This window comes from Cydia splendana, chromosome 25 (genome assembly GCF_910591565.1).
Source record: "Cydia splendana chromosome 25, ilCydSple1.2, whole genome shotgun sequence".
Taxonomy (NCBI): Eukaryota; Metazoa; Arthropoda; class Insecta; order Lepidoptera; family Tortricidae; genus Cydia; species Cydia splendana.
The window spans coordinates 10,229,667-10,243,091 of NC_085984.1; the positions used below are offsets into that span (position 1 = coordinate 10,229,667).

The window sequence follows — 13,425 nt, forward strand, 5'->3', positions numbered from 1 at the left end:
TATGGAAATAATAAAAAATTAAGGACCTGAAAGTTTCAACTTTTTGGTTTTTTTTTTTCATAATCATATAATCATAAATTAACTTTTAACTTTCAAAAAGGTAATAAGTAATGGTACCATTCGATTCTATACTTATTATCGAATATAAGATTGTACCTACATAGCAACTATATATACATAAACGCTATATTTCACCGAGAAAATCGCAATTTTCTTATTTTCAAGCCTATTCCACTACACTGAGAAAAAAATCGTTTAAAACAATTGAAATAGGGTATTTTTCTACTAGCCAAATCAGTTACTTTCTTAGAACTGTCAAAACGATTTGCTAATATGGAATTTATATAAAACATTACATCGTGACGTCACGGTCAACTCACCTACTTTTTATATTTCTATCCGATTTATTAAATAGAACTTGTGTTTAAAATAACTCATATTTGTGCTTTATTTCATGCATGGTGTAAAATAATTTATTTTAAATGCAGTATAATACCGTATTGCATTAACAATTCCATATGAGCCTATCGAACCAAGCAGTAAAGTTTACTGTTTGTACGTTACGTACGTCGTACAATAGTTGATATTGTAATCTTAAGGTGATAGTCCATTTCCAACGGCAGCAGCACTACCATTCATTTTACTATGGAAATTGACAATAACACTGACCCGTTCGTACTAGTAGTGCAGCTGCGGTCAGAAATGGAATGTTAACCTTAATGAAATCACTTTAATGAATGCTCGATAGATCATATTTTTTTTACCACACCAGCTCGGAAAGGCTTACTTTGCACTTCAAAAACTGATAGCAAAGTTGCATTTTATTCACATGTGAGGCAAAGTAATCAAATGCAAATTTTGAGTTGTTTTCTTATGTTTGCTGGTAGAATTGACTTTTAAATGATGATTTTGGATGATAAATATTTAATAACATCCATTTGGATTTGATTTGGTTCGATTTTATTTGATATTTTACATTTAATATTTGCTTCGGGTTGGTGTGGTGAAAAATGTTGTGTTTCACTCGGGGGCAAATTTTGTTTAACCCTCGTGCTTTGAAACCCAAGCAACGCTCAAGATTTCATTTTTCGAACCACTCGCTACGCTCGTGGTTCAATTTTGGAATCTTTCGCTTGCTCGGGTATCAATATTAGCACGAGCGGTTAAACAACAACTTTGCCTCCTTGTAAAACAAATAACTATTTCAGCGTCCATCCTCCTAGCCTAGTCGGCAGTGACCCTTCCTACGAAGCAGGAGGTCCCGGGTTCGAATCCTGGTAAGGGCATTTATTTGAACGGATTTTCATGCGGTTTTCACTTATCAATAGAGTGATTCTTGAGGAATGTGTAGGTGTATAAATAATTTGCTAACCCGTGCGAATCCGGGGCCTAGTAGATACTACTATAGATATATCTGGGTTGGCATTTTGGTTGACGGCGTGTCTTGATTTGGCTACGCAGCTAAAGTGTCATTCTATGGAACTTGCTAACTATGTAAACAAAAGTCCCTAGTAAATTCATCATTTTTGACAGTTTCAATATGGCGGTTTGTTTACATAGTTAGCAAGTTCTATAGAATGACACTTTACGCTCGTGGTTCAATTTTGGAATCTTTCGCTTGCTCGGGTATCAATACTAACACGAGTAGCAATGCACCAATGAGAAGTTTCCAAAGAGGCGAAATTTTCCATACGGAAAGTTCTCAGAACTTAAATTTTACGAACCATAAAAATTATTCAGGAAGTCGTGGACACCGCCGTTATCAATTATTTTAACTGACTGTCTTATTTACGAGTTTATTAAAATAATACTAATAGTACATTTTTTGATAATTCTCATAGGGAATGTTCTCATTGGAAATTTAATTTAAATTCTCGTGTAAGTTTCCGGAAATTTCCGAGAATGTTACTGAATTTTTGAGAATGTTCTGCAACTTGTACATTGCTAAGCACGAGGGGTTAAACAACAACTTTGCCCCCGAGTGAAACAAATAACTATTACCTTCTTTGTGTAAAAAAGTGACAAGCCAATTCGAACGTATAGGTACTGACACCAGAATGATATTTGAATCATGTCATTCGGTTATCGTGCGTCAAATATAATGTTACTGAATTTTTGAGAATGTTCTGCAACTTGTACATTGCTAAGCACGAGGGGTTAAACAACAACTTTGCCCCCGAGTGAAACAAATAACTATTACCTTCCTTGTGTAAAAAAGTGACAAGCCAATTCGAACGTATAGGTACTGACACCAGAATGATATTTGAATCATGTCATTCGGTTATCGTGCGTCAAATATTTTTGCGGCCTCAAAGATCGTGTCAGATATTTTTGCGGCCTTCGAATAGTAACATATTACTGCAGGTGACTGTACTATTGTAGATTCTAAATCTGGTTCTTAATTAAAACTATAGTCAGAAACGAATTTCCGACTACTTTTGCCAATTAAATTACAACAAGTTTTTGGCAAAAATTCTATTTTGGTACAAGCTTTTATAGCTGACTGTACTTTTCTTTCCGCGTGCAACTAATACTCTTCGAGACAATTCTAACAACCCCAAACACTATTAGTTTGCTTTGTGTAATCACAGAGATCCCATGGCCACCTCCTGTCTATCTATCATCAGATCAGATCCATGTCGTCAATGTGTCGTCATAACATAATATTGCATTGTCCTCCGATTTACATATGCATTTGTATGCATAATTTCAGCTCAATCGGAAATCGAGATGTGGGTCAAAAGCTTCCAAGATTTGACCCACAGTGACATAATAACATACCTACATCTAACTGGGCAAGATACTTGTAAAAATAAACCATTTAAACCACATTACTTAATAATTTCAAGCGCAAGGTCAAAATAGATACTTTTTATTGAAAACTAAGCCACTTAGCATCAAGCTAATTTGGTAATAAGTAGGTATTTATGAATATTTTAGGTAGGTTATAAATATTTTCCGATATATTTTTATGCAATGAATAAATGATTATGATTATGTACCTAAGTTTAAATCATTGAAGTGACTAAAGCACTGACAATAGTTTTTAAGTGTTCTTTGGGGTTCGTAATACTGGAATTCCTAGCTGAGAATCCATAGGCGTGTATATGCATCTTGTACCATCAGCTGCAGAGATACCTGACCCCCCTGCATAGAAGTACGTTGGCAGGGGGGGTCAACTATACTCTGTATCTTTAGGTATTTAAATAAAAGTAAACAAAATCTACCCTCAAATGGCTTCTTAAGCCAGTTGAGGGTAGATGAAAACATTACATGATCAAATAATGTAGGTTAAAGTCAGGTCGTTCAGTGACAGATCCAGGCCGTTTTGTATTTGGTTGGTTAACCAATAAATGTTATATCTACCCGAAAATGTACAAATTGTTTGTTTACTTTTATTTAAATACCTAAAGATACAGACTATATGTAGATGACTTTCTTAGGGAAGCAATGTAAGTATGTTAAAATCTTATGTGACCGTGTGTTAATTTTGAATGGATGATTTTAATCATTCATTCATTGGCTTGAGCCTTTGATATGCCTTACTTAATTCAGTAAGTTCAGTTTGAAGCCTCCTATTCGTCTTTTATGTGTTTGGCGTGTTTAATGATAAATACTCTAAATAACAAATCAAACTACGTTTATTTCTCCAATCATGGTCAACCAAGCGCCATTTCTTTTAGATCAAACTAAATTAATTAAACGGCAAACATAACAGCCGTTGTGTACGGCAAAATTTTGCCAATATTAAAAATTGATTTTTAATACTTATTTTACAGGATTTGTGGCTTTACCATAACTCTAATTACTCATCATGACATAACCTAAACCAAGGCCACGAAAATATTTGTTATTTCACTATTTATAGCGTCATGCGACATTTTTTAACATTTAGTGACATCCTACTAAGATTACATCGAACTAATAAATAATAATTTAATGAACTATTATGAATATGACGTTATTGAAATTTTTATGCGATCGATAGATAACTATTTTAATAACTATATTAACTATAACGCTATTGAGATCTTTGGTAATGATAAGATTTGATTGATATTGCGTAGCGAGTGCGGGCGATCGAGCACGCATGCGATCCAGTGAATGTGTGTCCATAGAGTAATATCTATCTAATCTAATACCTTTAAACGAGCAATTCTTGTTTTTTTTTTTATTTATTTATATGTATATATACATATACAGTGTGTTTTTTTTAAGTGGGACAGTATGGGGAAATCCTAAAGTATAAGAGATACAGGGAAACTGTCTTAGGAAACATTAGGTACTTTTTTGTGAAAAAAAAATTGGTATAGTCAAAATTTTGGTCAAGTGTGAGTTGTCCCTAAAAATGATTAATTTTGATGAAATTATTTTTTGACGCACATCTACTCAGTTTCATGAGGGGATCATTTTATTGTATGGGAAGAAAAAAATCGGGACAGCAGAAGTTAGGTAAATTTAATAAAATAATTTTACATTAAAGTAAATGTTCAAAGTGGCCTCCCTCTTGTCGAATGCAGGCACGAGCGCGTTTCAGAACACCTCTGGTAGCTTTAGACAAGGCGTTGTGATGTATGTTGTTCAAATGATAATGCACTGCGTCTTTTAACTCTTGTACCGAGTTGTAAGTATCTGCATAAATTCGACCTTTAAGGTACCCCCAAATGAAAAAATCCAACGGTGTTAAATCGGGTGAACGTGGTGGCCATTTAATAGGGCCATTTGTGCCCATCCAGCGATCAAGAAAATGTTCATTTAAAAACTGTTTCGTAGCGATACTATTGTGGGCAGGGGCGCCGTCTTGTTGGTAGATGATATTATTCAAATTATTTAATGGAATTGCCATATCTACTAAATCCACAGCCATGTTTAATATTTCCTGATATTTTTGACTATTCAATGTTCCATGGTAAATTTTAATGGCAAAGATTTTATTATCTAATATTGCACACCAACAATTAAAGGAAAAGCGGACCTGGTTATGGGTTGCCGTAGTTCGGAAGGGGTTTGTACGTGCCCAAAAATGATTATTTTTTCTATTGTACATGCCATTGTTTGAAAAATTGCATTCATCTGTCCAAATAATCCGGCTTGGAAAAGACGGGTTTCTAATCGAGCATGCTACAAACCACTGGCAAAATGCTAATCTCCGGTCAGTGTCTCCTGGAAGCAATGCTTGTACAAGATGACCTTCTATGTAACACTTGTACTTGTAAGCCTTCAATACCTTTCGTACTGTAGATTTATGCACACCGATAGTGTTAGCAGCTTCCCTCAATGAGGCTTTTGGGTAGGCTTCAAAATATCCTAAGATTGCGATAGTTGTAAATTCATTTATTACTGTGGCTCGTCTCTTCCGTTTTAATTTAAAACAGCCTCCCTTTCTTAAATTTTTCACCAGTTTGTCAAAAATTTTGCGGTCCGGTTGATCGCGGTCCGGATAACGTTCCCGATACCACTGTAACGCATTCACAGAGCTACGATAATTTACAAAATACGCTTCAATTAAATCTACTTTATGCGAGTTTGGTAATTCCATGACGAAAACTTAACATAATGTTAACTTTAAACAATGAAATATCAAGTAAAATACTGTTTGTTTCAAGAAGTTCCAAATTTAAAATTTGTTTTTTTTTTAAATTAGATTTGTAAGGTAAGGCTCGCGTAAGAATATCTTAAAGTATTTTAATCCTTTTTAAACCAAATAAAGTGTTCCAAATTCAAATGTAAAACTGGAATAGGCAATATTTTTTAAATAAAAACCTTGCAGTGGGCAGTGGTTTTCAATTTACACGGGTTGTAAAAATGAAAACGATTTTCTTAAATTTGACTAACTTCTGCTGTCCCGATTTTTTTCTTCCCATACAATAAAATGATCCCCTCATGAAACTGAGTAGATGTGCGTCAAAAAAAAATTTCATCAAAATTAATCATTTTTAGGGACAACTCACACTTGACCAAAATTTTGACTATACCATTTTTTTTTCACAAAAAAGTACCTAATGTTTCCTAAGACAGTTTCCCTGTATCTCTTATACTTTGGGATTTCCCCATACTGTCCCACTTAAAAAAAACACACTGTATATTTCGGGGATCTCGGAAACGGCTCTAACGATTTCGATGAAATTTGCTATATGGGGGTTTTCGGGGGCGATAAATCGATCTAGCTTAAACTAGCTAGATCGATTTATTTAAAAATAATATGTTTTCCGCTACCGTGACAACCGAAATTCGCAAATTGCGGGGATATTTTTCTTTTACTCCAATAAAGGCGTAATTAGAGTGACAGAGAAACATGCCCGCAATTTGCGAACTTCGATTTTCGCGGTTATAGCCCAGGTTCGACTGTCCGCTTCACCTGTACGTCTACCATCAGTTTTGACATTGACATATACACTCACGTTTACGTAACTTACTTTCTATGCATCTCGCTCGTACACGCATATTAGTGCAAGCGAGATGTACAGAAAGTAAATTACGTAGACGTGAGCGTTATTTCAATGTCAAAACTGGTGGTAGACGTACTGACCTCTGTAAGTTGTAGGAATACTCACAATTCTTAATGCTTGCTTAATAAGGAAATTTACGATGTTCACGGACGTAGGTACACGCGCGTACCGTGCCCTTGAAAATTGGGGCGACAATTCTATCTCACAACACTCTACGGATATGATGGTCGTTCTTGTCTACGTGACAAAGTGATAAAACGGTATCCGTCACTTCAATCGCGCTATGTTAAAAAGTGACGGATATTTTGTCACGTTGGTAAAGCCATCCATTATAGGCCTGCTGGTAAAGTTGGTGATAAATAGACCATGGCGTACCAATGACGATGTTCATGCGTCATTGTTATTTCCCTTTCAAACTAAAGTTGTCACTCTTAAGGGGCCCACAGATCAAAGAGTAGTAAGTATATTCAGATTACCAGTTTGCCGGTCGATATCAGCCTGTCAGTTGTTCGAAACTGTCCACCTTTTGCGTTTAACTGATAGGCTGATATCGTTCGGCGAACTGGTAATCTGTGGGCCGCTTTTTACGGATATAATAGTCTGACAAATTTGGATTCCGCGTCACGCACGTCACACGGAACCGCCGCTAAAAAGCCGCTCCCGTACAAAAGAAGCTTCGCTCTTATTTAAAAACCAGTGCGAGTCGGACTCGCTCACCGAGGGTTCCGTACTTTTTTAGTATTTGTTGTTCTAGCGGCAACAGGAATACAACATCTGTGAAACTTTCAACTGTCTAGCTATCACGGTTCATCAGATACAGCCTGGCGACAGACAGCCGGACAGTGGAGTCTTAGTAATATGGTCCCGTTTTTACCCTTCGGGTACGGAATCGTAAAAACGAAACGACATGCTTATAAGTTAACTTGGGATGAACACAGTCGGTGGGAATTCGCTGAACAAATATTGGTCAGTTTGAGGAGTACCTACAATTTATTGCTCCTGTTGCAGTGCCCATCCTACTTATATTATGGCCCAAGGCAGTGGGCAAAGTACGGCCCGCGGGCCAGATCCGGCATTTTCAAAGGATATTATCCGGCCCGCCGCCGGTCCTTCGAAAAAATGTGTATATGACAAGTGAAAATGCCCTTATGAGCTCCTGTTTTTAAGTATAGGTATTCACCTCGCTAAATTTGACTAGGATTGCCGTATTGTCCACAGGAAAGATGTCCATTTTCCGGTACGTTTTCGACCCAAGTATATCCTTGATCCTTTGGCCTTGACTAAGATGACCCGAGTCACGGGATATTCCGAGAACTGTTTACGTGAGTTTCCGTTTTTTAATTAATCCTTTTCACCGAGTCATTTATTAGAAAACGACATGGTATATTTGTGAAGTAATTAGAATAACTTAAACATTGCCTAGTGTATTTTATAAAGACGGTGAATTCCATACAAACAGCAGTAGGTATACCTATACTCAGCAGACATCGTAAATATAACAATTTCGGTACAGCGGAGTGGTATTAACGGTATGGTTCTGGTATGGTATAAACAATTTCAACCCTAATTATTAATTAGCCTTAATTACATTAATATTAACCTTAATTTATCATTTCAGTTGGAATTATCTATACCAATTCCGTTAGAAAACCACTCCGCTGTACTAAAAATGCTATAAAATTTACGATGTCTGATACTGAGGCATGTCTAACTCCTAATATTAACTAATGCCGCAAAGAAACTTCCGGTCAACTAGTTAAATAAATTTATTATTTATTGATATGCTATGTGGAATTTATTTATTTTATAGAGAAATAGATATTCCTTGTTTATATTTGCGATACTTAAATATCTAGAGTCTGCAGAAAAAGAAAAGAAGAGTCGTGAAATGTATGGGATCTAAAACATTCTACTACTCTTCTCTTTCTGCACAGACTCTCGAAATAATTTTATAAATATAGTTGGTCAAACCAATTTGTCAGTCAGTAAGAACCAAGAAAACTATACTCATCCTTTTCTTTTGGGTGCTAGTAAGTACTAGTGAAAGACAAAGATAGTATGATTCTCTCTGTCTATGATTGAAATGAGACAGTCCTTCGACAAAGTGACAGCTGTTGGCTTAAAAGACTCGCATCCAGGCCATAATTGTAAATTTGTAAAAAAAAAGTGACAGCTGTCAATGCAACTAACTCAGCTAAGCTGAGCATTGTAAAAATAACCAAAAAAATGCCTTTAATTATAATATGCGGCTGCCCAGTGAGTGGAAAAACTACAAGAGCGAAAGAATTAAAAGAGTTCTTCGAAAAAACACACCGGAAACAGGTTGAAATAGTCTCAGAAGCAGATACAATACTCAAGTTAGGTTATGAACCGAATGCTACATATTTGGACTCACAGAAGGAAAAGAGAGTGAGGGGGTACCTTAAATCCGAGGTTCTACGGCTTGTTGGAAAGGATAATGTTGTTATATTGGACGGCAGTAACTATATCAAAGGTTTGTAATGCTTTATTTTTAAATATTATGATCGATTTTTTTTTTTTACGTTTCCTTGAATAAGCAATATGGTATTGTTTAACGTCTACAATAAGACATTATTTATTGTTATTACTTAATATACAAGCAAGAAGTAAAGAAATACTGCAAAAAATCACATATAAACTTTTTAATTACAGGCTACCGTTATGAGCTATACTGCGCATCAAAAGCATCAAAGTCCACTCAGTGCACCATATTCACGATACGGAACCACCAGGAGGCTTGGGAGGCTAACATGGAACGGATAAATGTGCAGGCAGCTGACGCATACAGCCAGGAGGTGTTTGATGCTCTTACTAAATTCAGGTGATACTCAAATTTTAACCGTTGTGAGTCATAGTAACATTTAAGAAGTCACGTGACTGCTACTCCATTAAAATATTTTCCTCTCTGCATTAACATTGTAGAAAATATCACTACATCTTATAAAAAAAAAACTCTCCCGCTGTGTCTGTCTGTTTGTGTGTATGTATGTTTGAGATAAACTCGAAAGCTACTGAACGGATTTTCATGCGGTTTTCAACTTTTCACCTATCAATAGAGTGATTCTTGAGGATGGTTTAGGTGTATAATTTGTTTAAGTTTTGTGTAACCCGTGCGAATTTACATAATTTCACTAGTACATAATTTGATGTATATTAACTACATTAACCACAGCCATGCTAATTAGTTGTAAAATAAAAATTCTACTCTACTATCCTTGTATAACCATTTTTAGCAACGAAAACTAGTAGAGTCAAGTGTTAAAATATGGGTCCACTCATCATTCGATGACCGGTCTGGCCTAGTGGGTGGTGACCCTGCCTGTGAAGCCAATGGTCCTGGGTTCAAATCCCGGTAAGGGCATTTATTTGTGTGACGAGAACAGATATTTGTTACTGAGTCATGGATGTTTTCTATGTATTTAAGTATTTGTATATTATATATATCGTTGTCTGAGTACCCACAACACAAGCTTTCTTGAGCTTACCGTGGGACTTAGTCAATTTGTGTAAGAATGTCCTTATAATATTTATTTATTAGTTATTTATTAATCATACTCAAAAATATGTCCCATAGCTCTTATGTCAGCGAATTAAGAGCTATGGGGACATATTTAGTACAGATTTGCTTAGTGATGTGATATGACTTTACAAACTTTGAACTATATAGTACTGGACACTGTGTGACATAGGCTCATCAGCTAAATAGCTGCTTGCCTATAATTATATAATAATAATAATATTTTTGAGTATGATGAGTGCACCCATATTTTTACACTTGACTGTACCAGTTTCATGTAATTTCTTCTTCTTCTTCTTGTTAGGGGCTATATAATATAAGGCTCCATAGCCGATGTATCACTGCGAACATTCCTGATCTATTGTGATCGCCACCTTCATGTAATTTAAGAATGTTATTTTGAAATTCAGTATTCAGTAATTTATAGGTAATACATTACATAAGGTGGTACATCAAAACAAGATCAGCTATGAGCTCTGCAAGGGCACTGCAATTTACATTCTTAATTAGCTTAATAACTAACTAAACTAGAATATAAATAATTAATAACACAATTTCAAATGAGTGTAACTTTAATTGTATTTGGCTTTTTGGCAACGGGTTCGTGTTACTCTTAAGTAGGCAGTTAAGAGTGATATTCGACTTGTCCAATATGCATTGCGTCACACTCTCTCATTAAGCAAAATGTGAGACGCAAATACACATTGGAAAGGGGGAATACCAACCTAAGTAACAGTTTAGCATTTCAAGATCTAATTTAGCAGTTTATTTATTTATTGTCGTAATTATTAGTTACCTATAGTTTTAATTATCTTAATAACTCTACTGTAGCTGCGCCCAACTACGCTCCCTACAGGTGTTCACGGAAGACCAGCGTCAGGTACTACTCCGGTAGGACCCGGCATTATGCTGAGTGTTCACCTTTTTCAGTGTACTCACAGTGTACAAGTTAGTTATAAGTGTTGTTTTCCTTTCTTTCTGTGTATGTTTTGTATAACTGTGCTGTGTACTTATACTGAAATAAATGTTATTCTATTCTATTCTATTTAAATAATTGCAGGTTCGAAGAGCCAAACTCCAACAACAGATGGGACAGCCCCCTCTTCACCGTTCAGCCGCAGGACCAACTGGACTTAGAGGCGGTATATGCAGCCCTGTTCGAAAAGAAACCTCCTCCACCCAACCAGAGCACTCAGAATGTAGGTTTTTAACTCTAACAACCGCTAACCAATCCATAATTATGGCAACCCATTAGCGCTGCCCTCCAAGAACGCTGGTGGCGGTAAGACGTGCGACTTTCAATCCGGAGGTCGCGGGTTCAAACCCCGGCTTGTACCAATGAGTTTTTCGGAACTTTGTACGAAATATCATTTGATATTTACCAGTCGCTTTTCGGTGAAGGAAAACATCGTGAGGAAACCGGACCTCTAATCCCAATAAGGCCTCTAGTTTCCCCTCTGGGTTGGAAGGTCATATGGCAGTCGCTTTTATAAAAACTAGTGCCTACGCCAATTCTCGAGATTAGTGGTCAAGCGGACCCCAGGCTCCCATGAGCCGTGGTAAAATGCCGGGATAACGTATAAAAGCTTCCATTTTTAGGGTTCCGTACCCAAAGGGTAGAAACGGGACCTATTACTAACAACACTCCGCTGTCCGTCTGTCTGACTGTCACCAGGCTGTATCCCACGAACCGTGATAGCTAGGCAGTTGAAATTTGTGTATGTATTTCTGTTGGCGCTATAACAAATACTAAAAAGTACGGAACCCTCGGTGGGCGAGTCCGACTCGCACTTGTCCGGTTTTTATTTATACTTAATATAAGTTTAATTTTTACAAAAGGTTTTTTATGTTCCAGCCACCACTATCCTCAACAAACTTCCTTTACGAACTCGACAAAATAACCCAAGACATATCAAAACAGATCCTCGAAGCCAAACAACTGAACCAGGACTCTGCCCGTTTCCCCTCCTACCCCGGCTGTACCCTGGACTCCTTGCCCCTCGTGACTCCTCAGAAACTCCTCAGGCTGAGGAGGCAGTTCCTGACCTATGCCAAGATGAACCACGCAGGAGAAGATATGGGGAAGATTGCGAGATACTATATACAGTATTTGAATAAAACTTTGACGGATTGATTTTTTTTTTTACTTCTCTTAGGGTCCCTCTTCCCTTCTTTCATATCATAACAATTCTTCATCAAAGATATCAACCAGGACACCGCCCGCTTCCCCTCCTACCCTGGCTGTACCCTGGACTCCTTGCCCCTCGTGAGTCCTCAGAAACTCCTCATGCTGAGGAGGCAGTTCCTGACCTATGCCAAGATGAACCACGCGAGAGAAGACACGGGGAAGATTGCATCGACATTAGGCTGTGTGTGGTCCCTTCGACTCGCCGGCACTCAGTACTACGGTTACTGAGTGCCGGTGAGTCGAACGCTACAGAACCAGTCTAAAATGTGTCAACGAGATGCGTAACAAAGGCGCGTTATCGGAGAGCGCACCTACACTGGTTTTTGGAGCGTCGGACTATCCCGCGCTCAGGTGCACATTAGAATAATTAAGTGCAGGCAAGTAGCACGTGCGGTTTTACTATAACAATAGACAAAGGATTGGCCGTCGGGGCTTGTTACAAATCGACAGACTACCTCTGCTTAACCTTTTCGACGCAGTGTCAAACACAAAAGCTGTCACTCAGACGCCACGTCACCGAAGTGTCAAAACTGAAATTGAACTTTATGCATATTATACACGTAGGTCTACGTTGCTCTGTGGTCTGTGACCGACTAATCGGTCTTTGGCGTTGAACCTGCGGTGCGGATATATCGGTCATTGGCGTCCAAAAGGTTAAAGTATAAAATAAAAAACAGAAGATTATCCAATAAACTGATATATTTAATCTCTTTACAGTGTACTTATAACAACTAGCAAGTCTTTAGTTTGAGATATTATCTAACAAGAGGGGCAAACTTAATTATTGGTACAATATTTTGTATCGCCGATTGTGAAGTATAAGGTGCGTTGGGATAAGTTCAGCAGTGTACCCGAAGTTGTCCTTTGTCCCAATGCACCTAAATGGTTAGAAAGCTTCCTTCTTTATATGAAGTTTATTTTAATATTGCACATTTTGCTATAGACAATTAGAAATGGAAGCCAATTTTTATATAAGTACTAGTAACATAAAAAAAAAAAAATTTAGTTAAGTTTGCCTCTCAATGCATCCAAAACAATGAATTAACAACTAAGTATATTATAATACTTTAGATACAGGCCTTTTGGATCACTAACAATTTAAACTATTTACCAAAGAGTTATTCATTATAAAAGAGAAGTCAAAAAAAATCATGCTCTATATGTTTTGTAGTCAACGGATTGCCAAACGTCAACATTCGACAATCAGAATTACGGCACTGTACAACGCCAACTACATCAGCTACAGAGCA

The 13,425-nt window shown here is 37.0% G+C and overlaps 1 protein-coding gene across 1 annotated transcript; it reads left to right on the forward strand.

Annotated features, from left to right (window-relative positions):
• Positions 1–8,638: 8,638 nt before the first annotated feature.
• LOC134802790 (protein KTI12 homolog) lies at positions 8,639–12,137 on the forward strand. Its single transcript, XM_063775502.1, has 4 exons — positions 8,639–8,943; positions 9,123–9,291; positions 11,048–11,186; positions 11,843–12,137. Exons 1-4 carry the CDS (start codon positions 8,676–8,678, stop codon positions 12,119–12,121), a joined length of 855 nt encoding a protein of 284 aa, XP_063631572.1. The 5' UTR covers positions 8,639–8,675; the 3' UTR covers positions 12,122–12,137.
• The last annotated feature ends 1,288 nt before the right edge of the window (positions 12,138–13,425 follow it).